Raw genomic sequence first — 25,706 nt, 5'->3', positions numbered from 1 at the left:
TATTAACTCATTCCTTTCATTCAGTTTCTGTTCTTGGAGGATGTACAGATGGAAGGAAGTGCATTTATGACTCCTACACTTTAACTGGATTTTTAATAAGCAACCATTTTTTTTTTGCACAATCAGCAAACCAAACATGTCTATATAATATTGCATATGGATAAATGTATATATATATATACACACACATATTTTTGTGTAGCATCTTGCTTATTTTACTCCTTGTGTGCTATCCCTATCGAGTAAGGCTGTGATTAGCTCTGAAACTCTGCTTGCTTTTTATTTGTGTCCACTGGTGGCTACTGCCATGAATCAGGCAGAGTACCTCTCAGCAGTATGTGCAACAGAGACCCTGGTGCATGTTGCTGCCTTGAAGGGATGCAGTTAAAAGGCTGTGTGTTCTTGTTGAGCTGATGCAGAGTTATCAGCTTTAACTCCTGTAGGCAGGAGCCAGCTCTCTGAGGCAGGAGGAGGAGGGTTTCATTTCATCTAATGTTACAAGCAGGACAGGTGTCCATCTCAGGATTTTGTTGTGCAGTGTAACTTCTTCAGTAGCTGAGAGAGTGAGGAGAGAGCGAGTCAGCCTTGATGGACAAGCAAGCCCACGCTCCCTAGAGTGAGGTGAGCTCCTCTGTCTCTCCACTGACTGTGGAGGGAATTAAAATGAGCAGTTTGGACTAAATGCTTAACTTACAAGCAACTAAGGTTACGTGGGAGAGGTAAAGCCTGGAATCCTATGTTTTTTCTCTCTGTTCATAGTTTCATTAGCCACTGGCAGATTGACTCGATGGGGTACATGTGTGTTTTATGTCAGAGGCTTTGGAAAGTATGCCATGCTGACAAAATATAATCCCAAGCTATTTTACAAGATTCTGTTAAAGAGAATATAGCAAAATAAGTTCTTTTTATTTCTTGATTTCTAGTTGAGGAAATAACCTTGTTTTTTTCTGATAACCACCTTGCTTTCTCTGTTTGTCTTACAGATCTATTTTGTAATATTGTTTACTGTATGTGCCAAACATTTTAAACTATTTGCATGGACTTTGTGTGGAGTGCAGTGGATAAATAAATAATCTTTAAATGTTGCTGTGCAGTTTAAATGTATTTGACCTATATGTTGAATACATTTGTGTGTGCAGGTGTGTTTGCTCTAATTGTATGCAATGTGTTCTATTTGCTGTGTGCACAGTTTTGAGGCAGATGCTCTATAAAACAAATCCTTATATGTGTGGAAAATGTGTTATCCATCCCCCTGAGGCACGTTCTTCCTTGGGAAGAAGACCATGTTCAGCTCTGAGGGCTGCTTCCTAATTGCTCTCCTGTTTAACTTACTTTCTGGTTTGTTTCCCCACCCTCCTATTCTGAACAATCCCCAGCTTATTCCTGACACCACAGCAATTGCTCAGAGCATTGCTGTTTCCAGAGGGTAAGGAATAACTCCGCATCCTTTTACTTCAGCCCCAAGAACTCATATCCCCTTTTTCCCTGGCCTGTCCCCCAGTGCCTATGCCAGCTGGGTTTTTGTGCTGTATAGAAATGCCTCTCCTTTCTGAATATAGGAAGGCTATGGAGTCTAGGGGTTAGCTTCTTTTAAACAGGTTTTAAGATGTGTCCCTTTTGTATGAGTTCAAGTGGAACCTGTGTTAATCTGAACTAGAAGATGCTGTTAAGTGAGTTATAGCATAGTTGCCTTGAGCCCTGGCTCTTTGGGATGTTCCTTATTGTTTGTCCTCACTGCCAGCCAGGGTTTCACTGATATAGTTGGGGGAATTGCCCCTCCAAACAGAGAACAGGAGAAACCAACAGCTCTTGTTGATATAATGCATCTTTCTGAGAACTGCTGGTTACCGTCCAGAAATCAGTGCTGTGGGAAACTCTTCTATATATAGAACTATACTGTAGTTGAGGAGAGGTGATGTGTTTTGCGTTAGCATCGTAAATTTGTTTAGTCACTTTTAATCAAATAACTTGCTTGTTTTGTGGCAACGCTGAGTATATTTCTTTATGGCAAAACTACCGTGTAAACTGTTGAGGATGGAAAAGGAAGAGAGAGCCCTAGATATGCACTCTGCTGCTGTGTTGTTAGGTTCCTGCCTGGTGTATTGCTGCCATCTTGTGAGAGTGAATTGAAACAGTTGGTACATATCCAAGCAAAGCCCATCTTTCTACTTAGGACTTCATTTAAATCTTTTATTGGCAACTAAAACTGTTAATGTAAATTGCTCTGTAAATTGTATATATTTGTTAGAGCTTTAGAGGTTCTTTTAAACTCGATGTGACACTAACTGGAGATCCTCCAGTTGTCTTATTTGGCAAATTCTGCACTGAAGTGAACTGCCTGAGTTTTTGCTCATATGGTCTGGAGAAATAAAACAAACATACTTGCCCTTTGATGGGGTTGGTGTGCAATTTAAAATTCTAATACAACTTTAATGCTAAAGGGCACAAAAGAGGACCATTTAAAGGAATAGCTGTCATTGCCTTAGCTTGAAGGCATGAACGCTGCAGCAGTCACTATTAAAGGGACTTGAAAATGGGCAACCCATACTGAGACTGGGGAATCCCCAGGAATCCAGCCAGGCTGATTAATAGTCATTTCTGTACCCTGGAGCTGCTTCTGTATTTTTAACACTTATGTGACACTACAGAGCCTGAGACAAGAAATGGAACAACGTAATGTGGAAGACACGTTAGGAAGTTGATTGTTTAGAGTATTCCTGACACAGAATACTCCCCTATCATGAAATGCTTTAAAAATTTATTCAGGGATGTAGTCTTTTTTTTTTTTTTTTCCCCAAATTTTCAAGAGATTTTGCATAAGTCTTGTGATATGTTCATGATTCTTTTTACCTTCATGATTCTTTTCCCCTGGAAGCATTACAGTATTTTCCTATATGCAGAGCAGAAAATAGTGATGAAATGTAAGATACCACTTTTTATAATAACAGCTAGTAGATATTGGCTCAACGATGACCCTGCTGAACATCAGCAGAGTACAGTCTGATTTTTTTTTTTGGAGCTCAAATGAAATTGTTGGTGTCTTGAAAAAGCATGCATGAGGAAGGGTACATAGCTGAGCTCCAAACTTGGCCTAGTCTGATATCTCAGCTCAGAAAAAACAGTAGTAAATTTGCTGTCTCCCTCAAGAGGCATATACTTGCTTTTGTGTGGGAGATGAGGGGAATTTGACAGCGATTTTGTGACTATCAACCTCTTTAATAAGATAAAATTATTCCATTTTTCTCCTTTCTGTATTGCTGATTTATTGTTACAAATAGAATACTGAAGAAATAAGCAGGATACAAACATTAATGCAGAAAATTATATCCACTCTTCTGCATATGTTGAATGACAGTTTCCCAAGTACAAAACCTATGTGTGTATTTGCAGTGATTTCTGTTGGAATCCATCTCTTTCAGACTGACTTTTTGACATTTAAAATGATATTTAGCCTGGCCTTATACAGGCTGTGTGTGTACTACTTTTAACCTTACAGGTCTTGTCTCTTTCTCTTCTAGATAGAGGAACGGGCAGAATTTTTGAACAAATCCGCTCAGAAGAGGTAAAACAATAAAACAGATTGTAGATTCAGTCGAAACAACTATGTTTAATTGGAGGCAATATTAATTTCTTTCTCTCTCTCCTTTTTTTTTTTTTCTTTTCTACTCCCTAAAGTGGTATGAAACCCACCCACACGACAGCAGTTGTCTCAAAGATTGACAGTAGACTTGAGCAATACACTAGTGCAGTTGTGGTAAGTTAATTCCAGGTCACAGTGACTTTAGTTACTAATGGCTTTGGGGTTTTAATAATCACCTTTTATTTCCCTGTTTAAAAATGTCAATGTTTTGATTTTTTTTCTCCACAAGCCGTTTCTAATGAGACTCTAAAAGGAAAATGCTTGAGGCATGCTGATAACCAACCTCCATATATATATATAACTCTACATGTAATCTCAGATTCATGTTTTCCCTTTCCCTACAAAATATACAGTCTGCTTTATAAGCCTAAAATAGCTCTTGAAGGATTCAGTCAGCATCTCTTGAGTGGTAGGTGCATTCTTTCTTTCACCTGAGAGCTGATAATCATCCTGAGCTGATTTGCTCAGGGTTATTTCAGAAATAACAGCTTATTTCTGAGAGCAAAGAACTGGGCCTGTGTTGGTGACTGCCACTTCAGAATGAAAATCCTGGACAAAGAAAGACACTTTAGTGAATTAGGGAGTTAAGAAATGACAAAGAAAAAGAGGGGGAACAAAATAGAATTCAACCATAGGTTGGCAACAGTCAAATATTTATGTTTTGAAACCAGAATTGAGAGCTTTTTCTTTCCATAGTTCAAGAAAAAGTAGTTTTTTGTTTGCTCATTTTTAAACTATTTTTATAAGTCAGTGAGTACAGGCAATGTGAAAGCCACTGGTTAATATAGTTGACATGGATTTGCAAGTGTAATGGCAATAAAATAATATTAAAAGTGATATTATCTCGATAGCTCATACAGGTTCCTACTCCCTTCAAATCTGTGTTACATAAAACGTACAAGAGTTTTGAAAAGAAAGAATAGACTGAGTTTGGCCTGGTGTTTTTGGTAACCATACAAGGGACGTACTGACAAAACCAAAAAGCAATAAAACAAAACAAAAAACCAAAAATGACAGCTAATTCCAAATATATTGCAATTGCTGAAATTTGCCTCTAGAATCCCAGGCTGTGAGGTTAACTTGTCTTGGGCAGATGGAATAAGTCTGATGCTGGTTGACAGCGCAGCCTTTCTCTCCTGCCTCTGGATTTGCTATATCCAGAGGCAGGAGAGAAATTTTCATTGCTATATCCATGAAAGAGACTTGCTTACAGGATTCAAGTGTTGTGACTTGAAGGAGGACAAAAAATAAGCCTTGGAGCAGTTGTGTGCAGAGCTGTGGTTTTCCAAGAGCTCTAGAAATGTAACAAATACAAAAATCTAAGCAGTTTTCATAGCCTGTCATATCAAGGGTGCCTGACCAACTGCAAATCAAGAAAAGGAGAATCTCAATGTCATCTCTTGAGCAGGGTCCCTTCTCTCCATCTGTACATGATCATTACTAGAACTTAGAACTACTGCATTCCTCAGCACTTCCCCAGAGCCAAACCACCCTGCAAGTCCAGCTTTTAATGCCAACCACCAACTGGTCTCAATTCTTCTGCAGGGCACAAAGGCTGCAAAACCAGCTAAGCCAGCAGCCTCTGACCTTCCTGTTCCAGCTGAGGGTGTCCGTAATATCAAGAGCATGTGGGAGAAAGGGAATGTTTTTTCATCACCTTCTGGGGGAACAGGCGCACCGAATAAGGTATGTATTTAATTTCACATGGTGATTATAAAGAATTATGGGTGTTATCTTGCAGTTCATGGTCTTATGAGTAAGCCTGGCTGCTTCCCTTGACATCACTGCTGAAGAATATCACAAAGCATCCCGAAATCCTCAGAAACCTGCAAAATGGCATGGCTGCAGTACTCAGTGTAATGGAAGAATTTAGTGACACACTGTGCTAACTTATGAGACATTCCAGAGTCACATCAGATATCTTAGACAAATATATCTGGCTAATTCAAGCTGGGTACAAAGAAATTCTTTGTGTAGGGAAAGACTCTTTCTAGGGGAAAGACTCTTTCAGAGCGGGATTAAACAGACAAGCTACTGATCTGTTATAGGTCATGGATAGAAGCGTTTGTGAGACATTTATCTATTCAACATAAATTCTTAAAACCACATTTCCTTTCTGTAAATTGGTGGGCTCTGAGGAGGATTCATCATAGCTGAAAAAGCAAACCATAGATTGAAGAAGGATACTTACAGATAGGCAAGAAATTTCAATAATTTGTTCTAAGCTTTTAAAGATTTATTTTAATGATCGAAATTTTATGCCAGCTGACTTCTAGTTCTTTTTTTTTTTTTTTTTTAAGTAATTTAACAAAATGAAATTCTAGGCTTACTGGTACCCCTTCTTCTTTTAGGCTAAAGATTTTTTCTCCTTAGAGTTTGGGGTTATGACAGAAACAGCAGGTTTGTGTCTAAGGTTTATTTTTGGTTAGCACAAATATTAAAATGATTCTGTCAGATCACAGTTATCATTACTGAAAATTAAAGGGTACTAGTACTGTGTAATTCATAGGGATAATGTCTTCTGAGTAGGCAGGATAACTCTTAGCTAGGCATAACCTCAGTGAGGACTTCTGTATTAAACGCGGATTTGGCTTTGTTTTTAAATCCAAATCATGAAAAAATAGGGCAACAGCTATTCTGAAAGTCTTCTCATTATATTTTATTCTTTTGTAGGAAACTGCTGGACTGAAAGTTGGTGTCTCCAGTCGTATTAACGAATGGTTAACCAAGACCCCAGAGAGTAACAAATCATCTGCTCCAAAACCTTCTGTAAGTAAACCTGCAACAATCTGGTTGGTTGGTGGGTTATCTGCTGGGATGGAGGTGGTGATGGTACTTCCTTAGCCAACTGATGGTCTGTAGAGGAACCTTACTGCCCATCCTCTCTTGGAAGCTCTCAGAGGCCTTCTGCTAATTCTTGGGTAGGTGCAGGAACAGCTAGTTGTTTTCTGGGGAAGGCTAGGGATGAGGAACTGATGCTGTAAGTTTCCAAACTGGAGAATGTTAAGGCACCACTCATGGTGTAAATGATTCACCGTCTTTAGGATTGTATCACAGATCTGCTTTCCTCCCATATGCTTTAGTAGTTTGTTTCTGCCAGTTCACTTGCCCTTTATAAAAGGTGTAGCTTAGCATACGCTTTCTTAATTCATGTGCCTATTTATCTCAAAGAGAAGCTTGAAATTTGCAGCGTTGTCCCTCAAGTCAATATTTACTGGTGGCTACATGGAGATTGTGTCCTCATAGAAATAAATATAAAAAGAAAACAAGTAATTGTGGTAGATCTAGTTGTGCTGAAAACTAGCACAGCATCTACCTCCAGATTTTCTCTTTCTTCTAAGTTGCATCTTTTAGATAATGTAAAACTAACCTCTTATTTTCCCCTCAGAGAACTGTTTCTATCTATGTCTTCATTTCCCTCTTTCTCAATAGATTGTTCTTTCTTCTTTCAATATTTCTGCTTGAAGGAACCTGCCCTCCTCCTATTCTTTGCGGGTCTGTTTGCTAAGTTGGTCAGGTAAACCTATTCATAATTGACTCTGAAGAATGATATACATCTGTAATGTGTGTTTTTTACTTTTTACTTTTTTTTTTTTTTTCAATCAGGCTAAATCAAAGGGAAAACAAGATTTTCTTACTTACAAAATAACTCCTTACCCTCATCCTATTCCTACGCAATAAATAATAATTCATAGTTTTCCAGATCAGGCATTCAGACAGTCTACTGCTATTTTGCTATCTGCTTAACTCACTTTTTGAAGCACAGAAAAGGCTTAAAGTCTTAATGATATCTTTGGCTGAACTATAACATCACTGTTGTGTGCAAACACCTCTTGCAGAAATTAGACTTCTGTACCTCAGTGCGCATTTTTCTATCCCAAGTTATAAATTCTTGTGTGCAGAAGGCTACGTATCTATGCATGGCAAGAGCAAGATTCTGGAAACAATGCAGGACTTTCTGAAAAGAATGGTATTTATGTCCTAAATTGTTTTAAGAGTCTTTTGCTTAGTGTCCACAGGGGCAGATATCAATCCATCTATCCTTAAAAAGGTTCATTACTACTAGCCTAGCATACGTCTTCTGGATTTGTAGTCCTGCTTTTCCGCAAAGAAAAGTTTTAAATTTGTATATGGAGACTTTAAGCAAAATTCAATACACTTATTTGCAGAGAATACTATTATTACTGTTAATATTTTTTGACTTTACCTTACGTAGTTGTTTTTTCCATGTCAGGTTAGTGATCGGTCCATGTTAAGGTTGTAAAAGATACAATGGAAATTCAAATAGATAGGACTGACTACAGTGTTAAATCCTGAAACTTTTTTTTAAGAATGTAGAGAAGGATCTGCTGTATTAAAGTCTGACACTTTTTTTTTTTTTTAATTAAATATGTTGATTCTGATCTAACATACCTGAGACAAGCTACCTTTGAATTCCTCCCTAACAGAAATACTATTTCTGAATTCTCTTTTTCCTCAAAAAAGGAACTTTTCCTATTGTCTAGGATGAATATGATAAATTATAGCCAGTCTGTGTAAAACCAAATAGATGCAGTAGGACTAGATTTTGTGTTAAAGCGTGTGTATGTGTGGAGTGATTCTGTGAGGTGTCATTCTGAATAACTTTATAATTGATAGAAAATGTAATATTTACAACTGGTAGATGGTCCTCAAATCTTCTTATGAGGAAGTCACATTCTAACTTTTCCTCTAGCAAGTTAAAATAAATCTGAACTAAAGTTGGTTTTTGTTCTCTGACATTAACTTAAAAATACAGGATTTAAGACCAGGAGATGTATCTGGCAAACGTAATCTCTGGGAGAAGCAATCAGTTGACAAGCCAGCAGCATCTTCTTCTAAGGTAACGCATCAGTGCATTCTTAAAAGATAGTATCTGTGTGTGAAGCTTTTTGCTGAGGGAAGGCACTGTTTGCCTTCATATGGTCAGTCATTTGGAATTAGGTCTCTGCATATCTTGTGTTACTAATATGCCTTTTCATATGCCTGTGTCACTAATACACCTTAATAAAAGGAAGTGCAACGAGGCACTAAACACCATGGACAGCATGTAACTTTTATTATTCCTATTTGGAAGAAGTTGTGTGTCGAATGCTGTCCTTTGCATGAAGATGACTTTTTTTTTCCCCCATGTTCAACTTTAATAACGGATTCTTACGTTTTCAAACAGGTAACAGCAGTGGGGAAAAAATCAGAGACTAATGGTAAGTAATTCTAATAATTCACCTGCACATTAAAAAGAAACTTTGGCACATTTTTGTACACACATCACAATTCTCAGTTTTTAAAATTCTACAGCTGTTAATGTTGGTACATGAAACCTTCACTCCCTTGCCGTTCACTTTTCCTAAGCTCCCTTGCAATATCACTAAAACATGACTGCTATTTTGAGAAATGAGCCTGAATCATCTGGCTAGGAGAACCGAGGATGCAATTTCCAGCAATGTTTGCAAATTCTGTTCTTTTGAAATCACTAGTTTGGGAAACACAACTTAGTTATATGTCAAGAAGTCTGCAAATTCACCCCCAGCTTGAGTGTGCTTCTTTAATTTTTGTTTTAATCTAAAACTTACCAAATAAAATCAATTAGAGGAAATATGTGCCTAGTGACCAGTGGGGAAGAATGGAAATTTACTGATCAATTTAATAGCTTTAAGATGTCCTACAACATCCGTTGATGTTTTTCCCACTAGGAATGAGATGATCAAATGTAGAAAAACTATTTTTGTTTGTTTGTTTGTTTTTCCCGATTAATATTTGTACATGTTTTTTTTTTTTCACATTCATATGCAAGTCGAGTGCTGTGATATGCTTGTGGACTTTTTTGGGGTCAGTTTAGAGTCGCACAAGATGGAATTGACTTCCTACTCCTCCTTTTTTCCTTTTTCAAACTGAAGTGTTGGGAGAGGGGTGTTCAGGCTTGCTCAGTGTTAGCACAGCTCTGCTCCCATGGCAGGCGTTAGCGGCCATGCCATCATCACCCGCAGGAGCAGCCCCTGCGGAGTGGTTGAGATGCTGCCAAGCCTCTTCTCTGAGGCCGAGTGAGATGAGGGCTTCAGCAGAGGGCTTGCTGGAGAAGGCAGATGGATTTCAGTCTTACTGTGAACACGGAGTGCATGTGCCTAGCCCTGTAGCACTTTGTGTGGTAGCCACCCACCTGTGGTTTGGGAGAGGTGAGGCAGGGAGAGTGCTGCATGCAGCATCCACTGTCTTATTGTGGGAAGCTCCTGAGTTGCTACCCAGGGCTGCTGGAGGTGAGGAAGGTTTCATAGAGAAATCTGGAGGCAACCTCTGATCGAGCCCAATACAAGAGCACAGCAACATCCAGCTTGTGCCCTGCCTTCTCACATGCCACCTGTTAATATAGAGTCATGCCCTCTCTATTTTAGAGATACATTTAGGTTATTTTAAGCCATCTTTAATCTTTCTTTCTCTCAGCAGGTTTGAGACAATTTGAGAAAGAACCATAGAAGGCTACTAAAGACGCTGGACCAATCAGCTGGGGGAAAAAAAAGAAAAGGAAAAATACTAAATTGTTCTTTTTATATTTATGTTTATTTACCAAAATGTCTTTTTGCATTATCCCAGTTAAAACCATGTATATTAGCACTGTATTTAATAATCAGTCTAGACATTCATCATAATAGTACTGCCTTTGCACAAGAGCCTTTATTCCTAAAGAAACCCATGCTGTGAAATATATAGACTCTCCTACTGATAGTCATAACAAACTATATATCTGAACAGTGATTTCAACTGGCATAAGAGGTCAACCCAAAATTCATTTAAAGTGAAGTTGCTTAAGAAAGGTGTGCAGTAAACCTATAAAAACAATGGTTACTTTCGGAATACAGAAATCTTTCTTTCTGCACTTTAGACTAAGTCATGGAAGAAATATCTTTAGTTGACAATGTAATATTTTCTGTAAGTTGCCCATGTCATGAGAAATACTGCATCAATAACTTGTTTTAATTTTTTTTTTTGTTTTATACTTTTTTTTTTAAGTATCAATTTTTCCATTCTAGTTTAAGTTAATACCTAAATTTGGATGATTATGTTAGCTGACAGCGGTACTGATATTTCTTTTTGTTGTTAGTGACTAGTAATTGATTGCAATTTAGAATATATACACACATAGCTTTACAAAGTTTAGCCTAAAGGCACTACTAACGGTAGAATGCTTTAATACGTGTTAGAGTATTATATTTAGTAATAAACATACATAATTAACCAGTATCACAGCTTAAAGAAGATAAAGACAAGATCACACACTTTTCTATAGTAAGATTTCTTAATTGCCATTAGAGGTATGGCGAGATAAGTATTAAAAAAATTTAAATGTCAATTGCCCAGTAATGGGTAATTAAAAAGAAAGTTATAGTTTTTAAAAGAGGAAAAGGTAATGGTATAGAGGGTCAAAAATAGGTCACTTGTATAAAACGTTGTAGTTTAATTTATATAAAACTACCATAATTAAGAAATAAAATAAAACTAAACACAGTTGGAGCTTGTTTTAAATGACTGTACACTAAATCTTGCCATTCATCAGTGCCGTGCACGAGGTCCACCCAAAATGAAGTAAGCCTCTATCTTTGTACTGCTTCTTCTTAACTCTCTCTCCCGAATATCTTATTTACAGATGTTTTGATTTGTATATAGTAAACACATGGCTATAAGACGTCAGCTTGGTTTGAATTTACATGCCATACAGTTTAGCATTTACATCCTACAGTGTATGGGTGGCATAAACTGAGCAACTGAAGTAGCCCCCAAGTGCGTTGTTAACAGCTTCATCGTGCATCAAAACTACCAGGCTCTCCCTTAACACTGCTTCCATCTCTTACAGCATCTGACTTCTTCCTGTAGAGAAGAATGGTATATTTTAACCCAAAGATGAGCTCCCCTGCTTGGCCAAAACATCTTGTTTACATATAGAGATGCACATAGTTATCTGTAAGGGGTGAAACTGTGCCTGACGTTGTCTATGCATTGTCATGTTTTTCGTTTGGGGGTTTTGTAAACACTCTTCTGAGTCTTTCAAATACATTTGATAGCTGCAATAAAAATGATTCATTCAAACAATGTATTCTGAAACTGCATCCACAATAAATGGAATATTTCCATCAGCAGCCCCCTGTTTGTTAATGACTAGGAATGAAACAGTTGTTGTGACTAGGATAGGAATCATGCTAAGGCTGTGTGAAATAACGTGTTGCTGCCATAAAGCTTGAAGGCTGTCTTTCTTGATGCACTATCCTACACCAGATAGCTAAACTCTAAAATCATCAGCTTTAACCTATGGATTCTCAAGAAAAAAAAATAAATATAAAAATCTTAGTTGTCATGCTTGTCAGTACAGGACAGGAGCTGGGCATCATCTGGATGTCAGCACGCCCAACAAAGTCAGTTCTAACCTAGCAGCACAGTTGTCTGTTCTCCTTGTTTGCAAAACTTTTTCTGTGAGAGCCATTAATGTTGTTTCTTCTGCTTACCTTGGTGAGAGGCAGCTCAGTGGGGAAGTGCTTCCAAGCTTGGGTGGTCACAGGGACCAAGCCTGGGGAGATGCTGGCATCCCATTTTCCTCCTACCCCCTTCTTTTCTGCAGTAAGGCAGTGCAGCCCATACTGCCCTGCTCTACTCAGGTCACTGTCCTTCGAAAGAGTTCCCCCAGGCTGCTGCCATCTCTGCAGGGACCAACAGGAAGGCTGCAGGAAGCAGCTTTCTCAGTTCCTGGGGAGAAAGTAGTTGGATGCTTCCTAACTTAATCTGGAAAGAGCTTGCATGCTTGAAAGTGTGCTTGCTCTCCCTCATTGACTGACCATATTGATATGCTTCTCTCCAAGTTTTAGTGAGTAAGGCTTTTTTCTTGTTGCTGTGAATGTTCTGCTCCTGGTTATTATCATTTTCTGAGACCATGAAGGTGTGCTGGGCACTATTGGTTTTACTTTTAGGCAATACTGACTTGTGTGTCATTGCCAGATTGTGCCCCCATACTGGCAGCCCTTACTGGTGGCATCTGACCCAGCAGCACCAAGCATTTTGTTTGCATTTTGATGCCACTAAAGAGGTGACAATTTGTAAGACATTATCAGTTTGGTGCTTTAGTTTCTGATTATGCTTTACTGTTTGCTTGTTTGCTTGCCCTCCTTGCCAAACTTTCTGTTGTCAGTGTGCAAAACATCACAAACACAAAAAAAATAAAATAAAATTAAGCCCTGTCTTTGCTTTGGTGTAGCATTTCCTATCCAAAAATACTTCAAAACAAGTGTAAGTCTACCTCAGGGATTGCTTTGGTGTTTTTAAAGAAAAGTTTTTTTTTTTTTCTTTTTTTATCCCCCCCCCCCTTGTCTGTATTTTCCTTAGATAAAGCCAAATCTTCTCTGGGTATATTAGTTCCTGAATGCTTCTAGCAAAGTTGCAAAAAACAAGTTATGTGTTTGAGATTTCAAGAACAATTTGCCCTGCTTTCCTAGATAGTACCTATGTTCAGCTGGATTTATTTTCATGTAGGTTATCACTACATACGTTGCTGTCTTTACCTTGTCACCTCTCATTGTACAAGAAATCAATTTCCAGTTGTTCAGAGGGAGGGCAGTTTTGCTCTTTAGCTTCTAGCTTGATGTCTGTTTGATGCATAAGCCCCAAATTAGTTTCTTTCCCAGTGTTGTCCTTGCACAGGAAGCATAGGAGCCCATTCCTACCTCTATGAAAATTGAAAAACGAAACTTCAGGCATGTTTTTAAATAGTCACATCAAACAATGTAAGCATCACAGTGACAAAGTTTTGGTGTTATTCAAACTTTATTTTTTGTTTTCTTGTTGTTCATATAAAATTTTAAAGCATTAATGATTCACACCATAAAAATCACAACTATGTAATAAGCAAAGTAATTAAAGACAGTGTTCTTCAACAGCCACTCATAAGCCAGTAAGACTTACTGCACTGAAAACAACATTAAAAAAATTAGTTACTTTCAAGATTTTTTTTTGTTTGTTAAACATGTCTTTAATTATTTAAGGCAAGAAAAAAACAGAAATGAGACATTGTCTTTTTTTTTTTTTTAAACTATTAATCAAGAACAGATTTCAGCTAACCCTCTCAACAAAAGACCCGTCCCCGTTGATGCATTCTTTCACCAGCTAGTGGTCTCCTCCTAAAAAAGGAGGGCAAGTAACCACTTTTAATGATCATCAAGTACAAAAGAAGAAATCAGGACTCAGATACAGAGGACATCTAATCTGGAAGGAGATACATAGAGGTCTCGCAGAAACCACTGGTGCTAATATTCTGCCTTGAATGGGTAGTCCTTATGATTGACAGCCCTGCAAAGAGAAATAATTTGTTTTTACAGGTGTTGTAGCAAGCATCTTCAGCAGCGTTTCCCTACTGCAGTGGCCCTCCCCCTTGCCAACGTACTCAAGTTTTGCAGCTGACAGCTGTCATTAATTTGAACACACGCTTGTGAACAAGCACATGCAATACCAAGATGCTGAATGCCTCTCCTTCCTGATGTCAGTTCCAGGATGTCTCATCACCAAGGTTTAAGATGGGAACTGTCTCTAGTTTTGGTCAGGTATACTTTCAAGATACAGGGGATGAAAATACAGACAGAGATAGGCCTAGTGGATAATAAGGATAATGAGAAACATACTGGGCTACTGGAACTGCCCTCCAGTTCCTGTTAAAGCTGAGGATGACATCCATCTCCTTTTTAGACAACTCGAAGTCGAACACCTAGCAGAAGAAAAAAAAGGAAACAAAAGTCTCTTTTTTAGTTAGGTTCATAAGTAGTGAGATACGAAGTGTGCTTCCAGCATGTATTATGACTGAAGGTAAGAACACACTGCATCCATGCTAGTGCTAGTTAAGAAATCATCTTATTTCTCAGCCAGATGTCAATTTACCAATTAGTTCGTTTCTCTCTGAGGCGCTGTTCATAGCAGTAGCTCAGCTGCAGGTACTTGAATGCAAACACCACTTCTGTTTGTGTTGTAATGCACTGACAGCGAACGTAGGTGCTAAGGGCTGATTGCTCAGTGTGTAAGGACTTCCTGGATACCAACTGCAAATTATTGTCTCACAGTTGATGTCATCTAAGAATTGTTGCTAGTGGTTAATAAAAGAAATGACTCCAAAATATAGCAGCATGAACTGAAAGTAACAGAGCAACCATCTAAGATGCCATGTCATCAAACCAAGCATCCAGCTGACTCTCCCTGCCAAGGAAAACCACAGCCTCAAAATGAGACAAATTGCTAATGAGCGTGGTGTTTGCAGTTTGTTCCTTTATGCCCCAAAGCAGGGCTCACTAAGCATCTCCCAGAAGGGAAACCCCAAACTGTGATTCCACTTCCAGCACCCACCCTGGTGTAACCCATTTGTCTATTGGAGATAACAAGATCCTTCTCCCCACAGAAAAAGTTGTGGTGGGTAGGTACTACTGAGCCCTGACCTGTATATCTCTGTGCTCCCCTTTCACTGACTCCTGGGTGCTGCCTGGAAACACAGAGGGGATTAGGGTGTGGGTGCCTATGCCATGTAAATAGGTGGCTGCAGTCCTGATGGAAACTTCACCTTTATGTTTTCCTTAATGCGCTGCACTTTGTCAGACTTGGGAATGACAGCCACGTTCCTTTGGATGTTAAACCGGATCAGGACCTAAATAAGGACAGAGAAAATTATGAGCATAGGGGTGCAAAAAAAATCTTCAAATGCATTTTGTGCATTTTCTCTTACTTTTTTTTTCTTCCCACAAACCCATTCCTCTTTCTACAACCACATTCACTCTTTGGAAAAATACAAGACTGCACAGAGCAGTTTTGATGTTCCAGCATTTGCTGGCAGTCTACTGAAAAACTATCAATTGTTTCTATATCTTGGCTTCTTAATGATTTTTTTTTTTTTTTGGGGGGGGTGGAGGGAGAGAAAAATGATGATGCTTCTGGCTTGTATTACATGGGTGCTCAGACCAAATTGGGTCATAGGTAAGTACCTCACCTCATACTCATAGGTAAGTACCTCACCTAACTTAAGCTTTCAGAATGCTTTAAATAGAAAAAAAAGATTTCTGAAGTTTTTTCCATCAACAAAGGATTGTTGCATACATTTTTTGCCTGCTCTGCCCATCTTAAAATGTGACTATGGTTAATTGCCTGTGAACACGTGGATTTGTTTGAAATGCAATTCCTGTCCACTATGGGCAAGATCTCTTTAGTGAGTCTAGCAAACCATAGAGAAAAACATTTCACCTTGACTAATCAAGCAGCTTTCAAAGACTCTCTGTGAAGGTGAGCAAACAGCAAGCAATCAGATAGCTCTGCAAATTACTTCTGCTTCTCTGAAGAGTAACTTGCTAACTTAGCTGGAGAAAGGAATAATGTGTTGGTTTGATGATTTGTAAGTAAATCTCATAGGAAAGTGATTTTCAGAGAGGGAGCACTTCTCTCTGGGAGCAGAATAAATCTCCCTAGGAAGGGGGACACTTGAGGTAAGCTCATACCCATACTGATTAGCTCCTTCAAGCTCAATACTCAACATGAATTACCAGATGTTTTCTAAGAGACATGAATGCTGTTAAGAACAGGGGCAGTACGAAGAGTCAAGAGTAGTTCAACCCCATTGTACTGTATCCTTAGGGAAGGCAGCATCCGCAAAGACTGGCCATCGACTCCTATAAATGTCTGAGTAGGAGGAAGAGTTTGCTCTGACATCCCCGCTTACCTGGGCAGGGGTTTTATTATATCTAGCTGCAATCTCTTTAATCTTAGGATCTTCCAGCAGCAGGGGTTCCCCTGGCTTGGCCCTAATAAAAGCAAAAACCAGGTATTAGCTACCATACTGGTGGTAGGAAGGTATTAGCTTCCCTGCAACAAAGCAAGAGCATTTCTCTCATTGTAGCTGCATTATTTGCATACTCTGCCACAAAGATTCAAGTTGCAAATCCAGTCGTCTTTGTAGAGAAAGGCTGCTGTGGTTTCTTACCATGGCCGGTTTGGAGAACCCAGGGGACTGTATGCTGTCACAGTGATCCCTTTGGATTGACAGTACTTGATCAGCTTCTCCTGGGTCAGGTATGGATGGCATTCAATCTGTAAACACAGAAACCTGTTGGTTGGCATGGAGGCAGACTGCATGGGGCTCCAGAGCATAAGGTTTGAAATCCTCTTGGGTCACGGACAATGTGAAGAAAAGGTTCCCAGGATCATGATTAAAATCTATCTTTTAAAAATGTTATTAAAATTATTAATGTCACAGCAATATCTAGAAGCTTAATACAGATAATAAGTCTCCCTCATGCCACATACTACACAAACATGGTAAGAAAATGATGGGAAGACTGAAAGTGCAGGATCTGTGGCAAAAATTAGGAAATCAGTCTTCCTGGACTAGTCAGGAGAGCATAACTGCATCTTCAGAGGGGCTGCTCAGAATACCTGGAGTTTGGTTTCTGCTCTGAGTCATGCAACCTCAGGGAGTCTCCCTGATTCCCAAAGAAGGTGAGGAAAATGAGCTTCCTCAGCTTAGCCCTTCTGGACATCCTCCCCATCCCTCCCCTGAGGAGATGGTATATGAATAGACAAAGAAGCCTGAGTCCTGGTTGCTGCAGGCTCCCTGACCTTCAGAAAAAGTTGCTTCAATCTGTGCTTTGGCTGCTGAAATCCCTACTCAAATACACAGGCAAGATCTTGATTCTTCTTTCTTACAGAAGAAGCATGATATAAAGTTTAATAATATTTTACATGTGTATAAGTTTTCCTGTTTTCCTCAGTGTGAAGCCAGTGCTTTAAAAATAATGCATCTGTGTAGTGCTACTATCTAGTTGTTTTTTGTTGTGGTGTTGTTTTTTTCCAGAGAAGGAAATAATTTTGAATTTCATGTTAAGTTACTTCATTTAAGTTATTTAAATACAGCAAGATAACATAAAAATGAATGCAGTATAGAAAGGAGCATCCCCTTCTGTCAAAAGCACCACATGTTATTGCAGCTGGAAAACACTGTTGAGGGTTTAGTCACCCTGCATATTGGGTTGTAACAGCAGCATGACAATGACCTAGTTTAAGGTATCTATCAGATCAGGGCTATAGTAAATCCCTAGCATTGGCTGAATGCTACAGCTATATAATCATTGTTTCTAGTTTAGAACTGTTTCAGTCAGAAGGGCTGTGCAAAATGAGAACAGTTACGGTTGCAGGTGAAGAATCAAAAGGAAAGAGTCAAAATCTGTTTTCCCAAAAATGACCTGAGCCAGGCCGAACACGTCTTTTACATTCAAAGAGATACCTAGTGTTTTGTGAGATCTTTCCACGGCACTGAAACTATTTTAAAGGTCGTGGCATAAGTCAGCTTTAACAGCTGAAGTATAACTCAAATATATTTAGGCATATTCCAAGATCAGCTGACATCAGTGGAGATAAAAGTCTTACCTGGTTATTTACAGGCTTGTACTTTAGTCCTGGCTTGTTCAAGATTCTTTCAATCTGCTCATGGTTAAAATTGGAAACTCCAATGGCTTTTACCATGCCACAGTCCACCAGCTCTTCCATAGCCTAATGAATGAGGACAACAAATGTGTATTTATGAGGTGGTATTAACTGTCATGTACAGTATTTTATTTCATTAAAGCTTGTGACAAACCAAGAAACATCCCATAGTAGATTAAATGACAGTATGTTCAATTTTAAGAAAATATACATCTTTGCACCTTGTATTATCTGTGTGCTTTATGTCCTGTTGCAGATGGCAAAGTAACATAAAAAGGGTAGGCCAACCCTTTTGTAATGGGATGGAAATATTTTGCTTAGGCTTCTCTGGGAGTCATTTTACTAGAGCTGAAAAAGCAGGGGAGATCCCCCCACCTTGTCCTAAGCCAGCATACTACCTCTGAGTTGGCAAAATGCAGTAGGGAAGATGTTAGACTAAACCTAGTTATCTCCGCATACTTTCTTGTGGCTGTAATCTGCCATTGTAGAGAAAACTATGTATTCCCAGAGCTGCAGCACCACAGTGGTGCAGGTAGCAGGAGCAGACACTGAGTCCTCTCAGTCCACAAGGAAATGAGGATTGAAGGATGGCCTGAGATGCTGATGCCCCATGCTGAAAAGTGTGAGAATTCCTTATCTGTATGAAACTCCCAGTAAATTAACAGCCACGCCTGCATTAATACATGCCTCAGTTCTACCATTGTACATGTTCAAATATTGTTTTAGGGACAGCACCTACAGCGCTCATAGGTTTGTCCTCTTTATTCATAGAGAAGACATACCCTTTCAGCTCCTGAAAACAAGAGAAAGCAGCAGCTCTTTCTGGTCATGAAATGTAATTTTGTGCAACTACCCAAACCTGTACCCAAACCCATCCCTTAATTTCATTGTACATGCACGTTTCTGCTCCATTTTTAGTGCTGACACATGCACAAAAGACCAAACATTAACATACCTCCCATGTGTCCAGAAAATCTGTATCACTGGGGATTGCCATACCCTTGTCATCTGTAGGCATCAGATCTTCACCAGCCTGTTATTTCAAGGCAGAATCACAGGGACTTAAAAGTTGCATTTCCTACCGTATATTACGATTTCTGACTGGGAATTACAGGTAGTAAGTTAGTAGTTTGTTTAAACACATCACTAAAAATTATTCATGTTCCTCGGTATTCTCTTGGACAAGGGCCATACTTCTACAAATCAATCATTGCATACAAAGAGATGGGGATTAGTAGTAAATATTTGAGTAATTTAGGCAGGTCTGGAGAGAAGGGAACAGACACTCCCATACTTTTATTCTAGAGTTTTTGTTTATTTTACACTGGTGCGGGGGGAGGGGGACTAGAAGCAAGTTCTTTCTGTACTGTGTTTCACTTCTCACAGTTGGTTTCTCCAGATCAAGCCCACATCTCGAAAAGACGATATGATCACACCAGTCTGGCCCAGCACAAGGCCATGATACCAAACTCCATCATCCATTGGTTACACTTTCCCTGAAGACCCAGGGTGTTCATTAGCAATACTCATAACCACAGCTATCTCAGTCTAATACACATGGAAGGCCAGATGCACACCCTAAAAATACTACTGCCTAGTTACTGACCAAATGCTGGCTTCTTCCAGGTTCAGGGAAGAGACAAAGGAACCATAGCATATCCTTGATGTATAATGAAGATGGACACAGCACAGATGAGAAAACACACTATGTTTTTAACCAGGTAAGGAGAAAAGAGGAATGTAAAGAAGAACTACCTTAAATCCCGTAGGGAAATGTATCAGGTAGAGGTCAAGGTAGTCCAGCTGCAGTGCAGCAAGGCTTCTTTTGCACCCTTCCTTTACCAAGGACTTCTCATGAAATGTGTTCCACAACTGTGGAAGAAACAAAGCTCAGCTGTGACTCTGCAGGTTCCATTGTCCAGACCAGAGAAAAGGATGCTAATACTTCACAGAATTCACACAGAATCACAGAATTGTAGGGGTTGGATTTCAATGGTTAATGTAGGACAAATACATACAGATAGAAGAGTTAGTAGTGAAGGTGGAAAAGCAGTATTCTTACTCATGAAAAGAGATTCTCTGAACAAGATGTAAATCTCTGCCAGGTATACAGCATATTTTTACTGTTAGAGATTATTTATGTATATCTTTTTTTTTTTTTTTTTTTTTTAAAGACTAAATTTCAAGTCTTGAGCACCCCATAACTACCCTCTTTCTGTACTTTTTATCTGACTACTTGGCCACTGTGAGGACCATTCTGAATTCTACTTAATTATTTTTGAAATGAAAATTCAAGTGCTTAGGTAGAGGAACTCGCAAGTATTATTCAAATTAAGAACTATTCTTTAAGTAAAAATAAGAGCGTGAAAGAGTTTTGTTCTGCTCAGTATTTTCTGTTTTTGCACATGAAAAACCTCAAGTCATAAGTCTATTAATTGAAATATTTTCACTTTTTGGTAATGAGCATTGCTGAGACAAGTGGATAAGATGAGGGAATGGAGTACATACACAGAAAATACTTGAGACTTAAGTCCCATAGTTTAATTTCTATTCTCTTTTAGGATTACTTTTTCTACATTACACCATTTTCAGTGTCTTGCACATCAGTAAGTAGCACAGCACCTTTGAATTCAGACATCTGATTTGTCTGTTCTTCCTGATCCTTCTAGGGTGCACACATATGAACCTTCAGTAAATGCAATGGAATTATTAGTTTAGCAACAACTAAGTTTTCAACAGTTCCTAGTAAGGTTCAGTCCAAGTTGCAAACAAAGAATGGAATTTACACTCTGCAACAAGGTTATCATAAAATGAGTATAAAAGAAGGGAATAGGTCCTTAGGGTACTTTAGGGATGAAACAAGGGTTTCTCTGCAAGAAAAGCCAAATGCACCAACGTTCCTGCATCCTCATACCTTAGTGACAATGAAGAGATCTTCCCGCCTCACAGCTCCCTCCTTGATCTTCTGCTGGACTGCATTCCCTATTTCATGTTCATTTTGGTAGAAATAGGCACAGTCGAGGTGCCGGTAGCCTGCATCAATAGCGTGCTTCACCACCTCTTCCACCTTTCCTGGAGAAGCCTGAAAGCAGACAACCAAACTATGAGCTCTTCCATCACCTTCTGCCAGCATTCACTGCTGTGATAGCTGCACCAAGTGTCCCCTACCAGCAGCTGCTGGTGTCTCCTCGTCACCTGCATTTAAATTGAATTTTAACTTCCCATTGCTGTAGGGAAAGGACTGAAATCCTGGGACTGGAGCAGAAAGCAGTTAGTTTCCGCGGGACATTTTGACCCTACTCCTTCTAGGGGTTTCACTTCCCTTTATGTGCCCCCAGCATCACCCAAGCAGCTTTGCCACTTTACCTTCCCCAAACCCTTCCCCACAAAAGCAGTTTGGTGGCACAATGCTCCCATCAAGTGACCCCCCATCCCACGGGGGTGAGCTGCAAGTGCCAGGGGGTGAGAAAGCCTTTTGCAATCTACTTTATTCTTTTGCTCCTGCTTTTATTTTCCCTTCTTCCTTCTGTTATACTTGTTGCCTTCTTCATTTACTCCCCCCCTTCCAGCTGCCTGGTTATACAAGTGCTGCAAGCAGACACTGACACCAACCCACGGACACCTTCCACAGCAGCCCCCGCATCTTGATTTTTTTTACCCACAGGAACCATGGCCCCTGCCCCGGTACCTGCCAGGTGCCCAGCCCCAGGATGGGCATCTTCATCTTGTTGCTCAGCTCTACACAGGGGCTCGCCATGGTGTCACTGCCGGTCTCCTTAGGCTGCCCGCAGGCATTTTAAAGCTGTCCTGGCCCAGCCTCTGCCTCCACCTCTCTCTCCACCTCCCCAGGCTCTCGCAGGGTGTTGTCAAGGCTTGGTTGCCTGCTGAGGATCTTTTAATTTACTTGTTTAGTTTACACTGAGCAAGCCAGACGAAAAACGGCTGATTTAACGATGAACTCAGCACTTAGCATGCTGTCTCCAGAAGGCCTTCATGTAGGGATGAAATGCTTTCAGAGCGCTGATGACTAAAGGCTGAGGGAAGCTCTGTGAGACTAGTGTGCCTCAGACATCAAGAGGCAGGGGTCTGGGAGGGCTGGGCTGTGCAGCTGGCAGCCAGATCCAGGCAGGATTTGCCTCAAATGAGGAAGCTGAGGGGCTTCAGTTTGGGAAGCCGAGGTGAAATCCACACCACCAAACCCATGGGAGGGTTGCCCAGGGGCAACAAGAATGGTTCAGATTCGGCCTTGCTTGTGTGGTGCCAGCTTTATGTTTCCTGTGCTATGTTTGTCACGGCGGCACCTGGCTGCCTTTCAACAGGTGCCATCAGTGCTGACCGCTTCCATGAGTGATGCAGTTTACTTATGTACATTAATCCGGGTTCAGAGACCTGATATTAAGCATCAAAGCATTGGTCCAAATTTGCTGTGGGTTTTATCTCCCCAGGTGTCCTGGTTTTAGTTAGAACAGAATTAATTTTCTTCCTAGTAGCTGGTGGAATGCTGTGTTTTGGCTTAGGATGAGAAGAGTGCTGATAACACCCCGATGTTTTAATTGTTGCAGAGCAGTGCTTATACCAAGCCAAGGACATCTCAGCTTCTTGCTCTGTCCTGCCAACAGGCAGGCTGGGGGTGCAGTAAGAGCTGGGAGGGGACAGACCCAGGACAGGTGACCCAAACTAGCCAAAGGGGTATTCCATACCATCTGACGTCATGCTAAACAATATATAGGGGTGGCTAGCCGGGGGGAGGGGGCCGGACTGCTCGGGGTTAGGCTGGGCATCGGTCAGCGGGTGGTGAGCAATTGCATTGTGCATCACTTGTTTGTACATATTATTATTACTTTCCTATTATCATAATTGTAACATTATTTTTATTATTGTTATTATTATTTTGTTATTATTATTTTCCTGTCTTATTAAACTGTCTTTATCTCAACTCACGGGCTTCACTTTCCATTTCTCTCCCCCGTCCCAGAGAGGGAGGGGGGAGGGTGAGCGAACGGCTGCGTGGTGTTTAGCTGCCAGCCGGGTTAAACCACGACACCAGGTCTACAGGAGGCCCCTGCCTCTTGTACTGTAGGGGCTTTCAGCATCTAATTTAACCATAATGTTATCTCATTTCTCAAAACAGATTTTCTGATCACCTTTGAAACTGTTTTTTTTTTTGTTTTTTTTTTTTTGTTTGTTTGTTTTTTCTGTCTTCTAAACACTTCCAGCCACAATTCTATATTATGGATTGAATTCCTTCCATTTTCCCACCTGTTTCTATTCACAGCATGTTGACAAAATTACAGAGACCAATGTCTCTTTGGTGCAAGTTCTTTTAATTAATAAATTAATTATTATTATTATTATTTTGTATTTTATTACTCCCAGTTCAAGCAATGACAAAACTAGATATGGATGCAGACACTGGACACTGGACACATTTTAATCAGAAAAGGGATCATCTCCTAGGGTGATTAAAAAGGCAACACGTCTCAGACACGGAGCATGAGATGTGCACAGGCAGTGCTGATGGTCCATCGCCACTTGCCTGGCCCCCTCCTTGCTCCATGACCCCCCCGTGGCTGTCAGTGCTCTGCATCCGTCCCTGTCCAGTGGCACACATTGCAGCAGGAGAGAGCTGGCTAATTGTGGTGGTGGGGTCCCTTTGCCTTTAATGATTTGTTAAAATGTTGTACCCTTGGAAGGGGGGCAGAGAGGATGCAAGAGGGGTGAGGAATTTGACAGAAAAGAGAGAGCAAGACTTACACAAAGACAAACAAATCTGCAGAGATTTTATAAATTTAATAATGGATCATCTATTTTAAGGACAGAAAGAGCCACTCTACTCTTCTGCACTGATCTCTAATGACAATGACAAACTTTTGCACCCAGCCCATGATATATACCTATTGCTTAAATAGTTATTGAAGAGTCTTGGGTGCTACAGCACTAAAATCATGTAAAGAACAGATTGGAAAGTGTTGAGATTGAGCTACAGCTTATCTTTAACTACATCAACTCTTGTTCTGAAAGGCATAAAGGGACTTTTTTTTTTTTGTTTTTTGTTTCCAGATTGACAATTTTAAAATAATTTTCTTCTGCAAAACTAAGAAGTGGTGGCTGGTTTTGATCAGTTCAAAATTATTTGTAATTTGGATGTTTCTCTTCAGGTTCCAGCCAGCCCCCTCTGTGAAAACATGTCCTAAGCTTTTACGCACTTAGCCAGTCTGACATAAGTGCATAAAGATCAGCTGAAACAGATGATGTCCAGATTTTCCTCAAGTATTATCTGTCAGACTAAACTCTGCTTTCTCTTTGATCAAATTTTTAGCTGCATGATAGATGTGTATGTATTTTGCTCTGAAACTGTGACTGATTGGAATTATACTGTAGCAAATCACAAACCTTCAATTTGTGTGGCTCTCATCCCTTCTCAAGGTGGCCTTTTTGCATTTTAATCCACTTTGGAGGTTGACCTCCATGTTACAAGCCCACCTCAGCACAGTGGAGGGGGGGCTCCCTGTTGTTATGGGGGCTTGCTGCCTAGCTGCATATTCTTACATCAGGCTGGCCATTTCCTAAGGATCCTGTCCATCAATTCTTCATCACAAGCCCAACTGCACCAACAGCCAGATCTTCCCCAGAGAGCTCGAATGGAGAGGGTAGCCATGGCAATCCTCACCTTTTAATAAAGAATCACATTCCCAAAAGCATCAGAAACAGTTTGTACATGAATTTGTGAATTCAATTTGCTGTGTAATGTGACTACTGAAGAAAGGAGGAGAAACAAGGAATTAAGAATTGCTGGCATTGCAGGCACTCTAAAAAGAAAGGATACAGCACGTGGACCTGCTTGAAATGGGCCCAAAGAGTCGTGGTTAATGGAGTTAAATCCAGTTGGAGGCCGGTCACTAGTGGAGTCCCTCAGGGCTCAGTACTGGGGCCAGTCCTCTTTAATATCTTTATTGATTATCTGGATGAGGGGATTGAGTGCACACTCAGTAAGTTTGCAGATGACACCAAGTTAGGTGCGTGTGTTGATCTGCTCGAGGGTAGGAAGGCTCTGCAGGAGGATCTGGATAGGCTGCACCGATGGGCTGAGGCCAACTGTATGAACTTCAACAAGGCCAAGTGCCGGGTCCTGCACCTGGGGCACAACAACCCCAAGCAGAGATACAGGCTGGCAGATGAGTGTTTGGAAAGCTGCCTGGCAGAGAAGGACCTGGGAGTGATGGTGGATAGTCAGCTGAATATGAGCCAGCAGTGTGCTCAGGTGGCCAAGAAGGCCAACAGCATCCTGGCTTACATAAGAAGCTGTGTGGCCAGCAGGTCTAGGGAAGTGATTGTCCCCCTGTATTCAGCTCTGGTGAGGCTGCACCTTGAGTACTGTGTTCAGTTTTTGGCCCTGCATTACAAGAAGGGCATGGAGGTGCTCAAATTTTCCATGGATGTCTCACAGCCATGAGCCCCATTTCACCCACAGACTGTGGGACAATGTTCAGCTTGCTGCTCTCCTTAGCTAATGCATATGTGTTTGTGCCCTTTTTTCTTAAGATAAGACTGTGCCCACATATGTGTA

The 25,706-nt window shown here is 40.2% G+C and overlaps 2 protein-coding genes across 3 annotated transcripts in view; one reads left to right on the top strand and one right to left on the bottom strand.

The window, feature by feature from the left end:
* The window catches only part of CALD1 (caldesmon 1), a 92,566-nt gene extending 80,846 nt beyond the window's left edge, over positions 1 to 11,720 (top strand). Inside the window, exons 9-15 of the mRNA XM_084303226.1 lie at positions 3,519 to 3,562; positions 3,676 to 3,754; positions 5,186 to 5,326; positions 6,314 to 6,409; positions 8,418 to 8,501; positions 8,829 to 8,862; positions 10,100 to 11,720. Coding sequence (XP_084159352.1) covers positions 3,519 to 3,562; positions 3,676 to 3,754; positions 5,186 to 5,326; positions 6,314 to 6,409; positions 8,418 to 8,501; positions 8,829 to 8,862; positions 10,100 to 10,128 — 507 coding nt within the window. The 3' untranslated portion in view covers positions 10,129 to 11,720. The remainder of the gene's footprint in view (positions 1 to 3,518; positions 3,563 to 3,675; positions 3,755 to 5,185; positions 5,327 to 6,313; positions 6,410 to 8,417; positions 8,502 to 8,828; positions 8,863 to 10,099) is intronic.
* Positions 11,721 to 13,938: 2,218 nt separating this feature from the next.
* Positions 13,939 to 21,896, bottom strand: LOC311214816 (aldo-keto reductase family 1 member B10-like; the record flags this gene model as incomplete). 2 transcript variants are annotated; one of them, XM_084295609.1, is made up of 10 exons in its annotated part: positions 13,939 to 13,981; positions 14,311 to 14,393; positions 15,234 to 15,317; positions 16,380 to 16,461; positions 16,641 to 16,747; positions 18,083 to 18,205; positions 19,095 to 19,172; positions 19,895 to 20,011; positions 21,054 to 21,221; positions 21,828 to 21,896. In XM_084295609.1, the coding sequence occupies 10 exons, from the start codon at positions 21,894 to 21,896 to the stop codon at positions 13,939 to 13,941; spliced, it is 954 nt and encodes a 317-aa protein (XP_084151735.1). The 2 variants fall into 2 exon arrangements, with proteins under 2 accessions (XP_084151735.1, XP_084151734.1); XM_084295608.1 differs by lacking the exon at positions 13,939 to 13,981 and having other exon boundaries at positions 14,241 to 14,393.
* Positions 21,897 to 25,706: the final 3,810 nt, after the last annotated feature.

Source organism: Netta rufina, assembly GCF_964035555.1.
Source record: "Netta rufina genome assembly, chromosome: 1".
NCBI classification, from domain to species: Eukaryota; Metazoa; Chordata; class Aves; order Anseriformes; family Anatidae; genus Netta; species Netta rufina.
The sequence above is the reverse complement of the archived record's forward strand: the minus strand, read 5'-3'. Positions and strand labels throughout refer to the sequence as shown.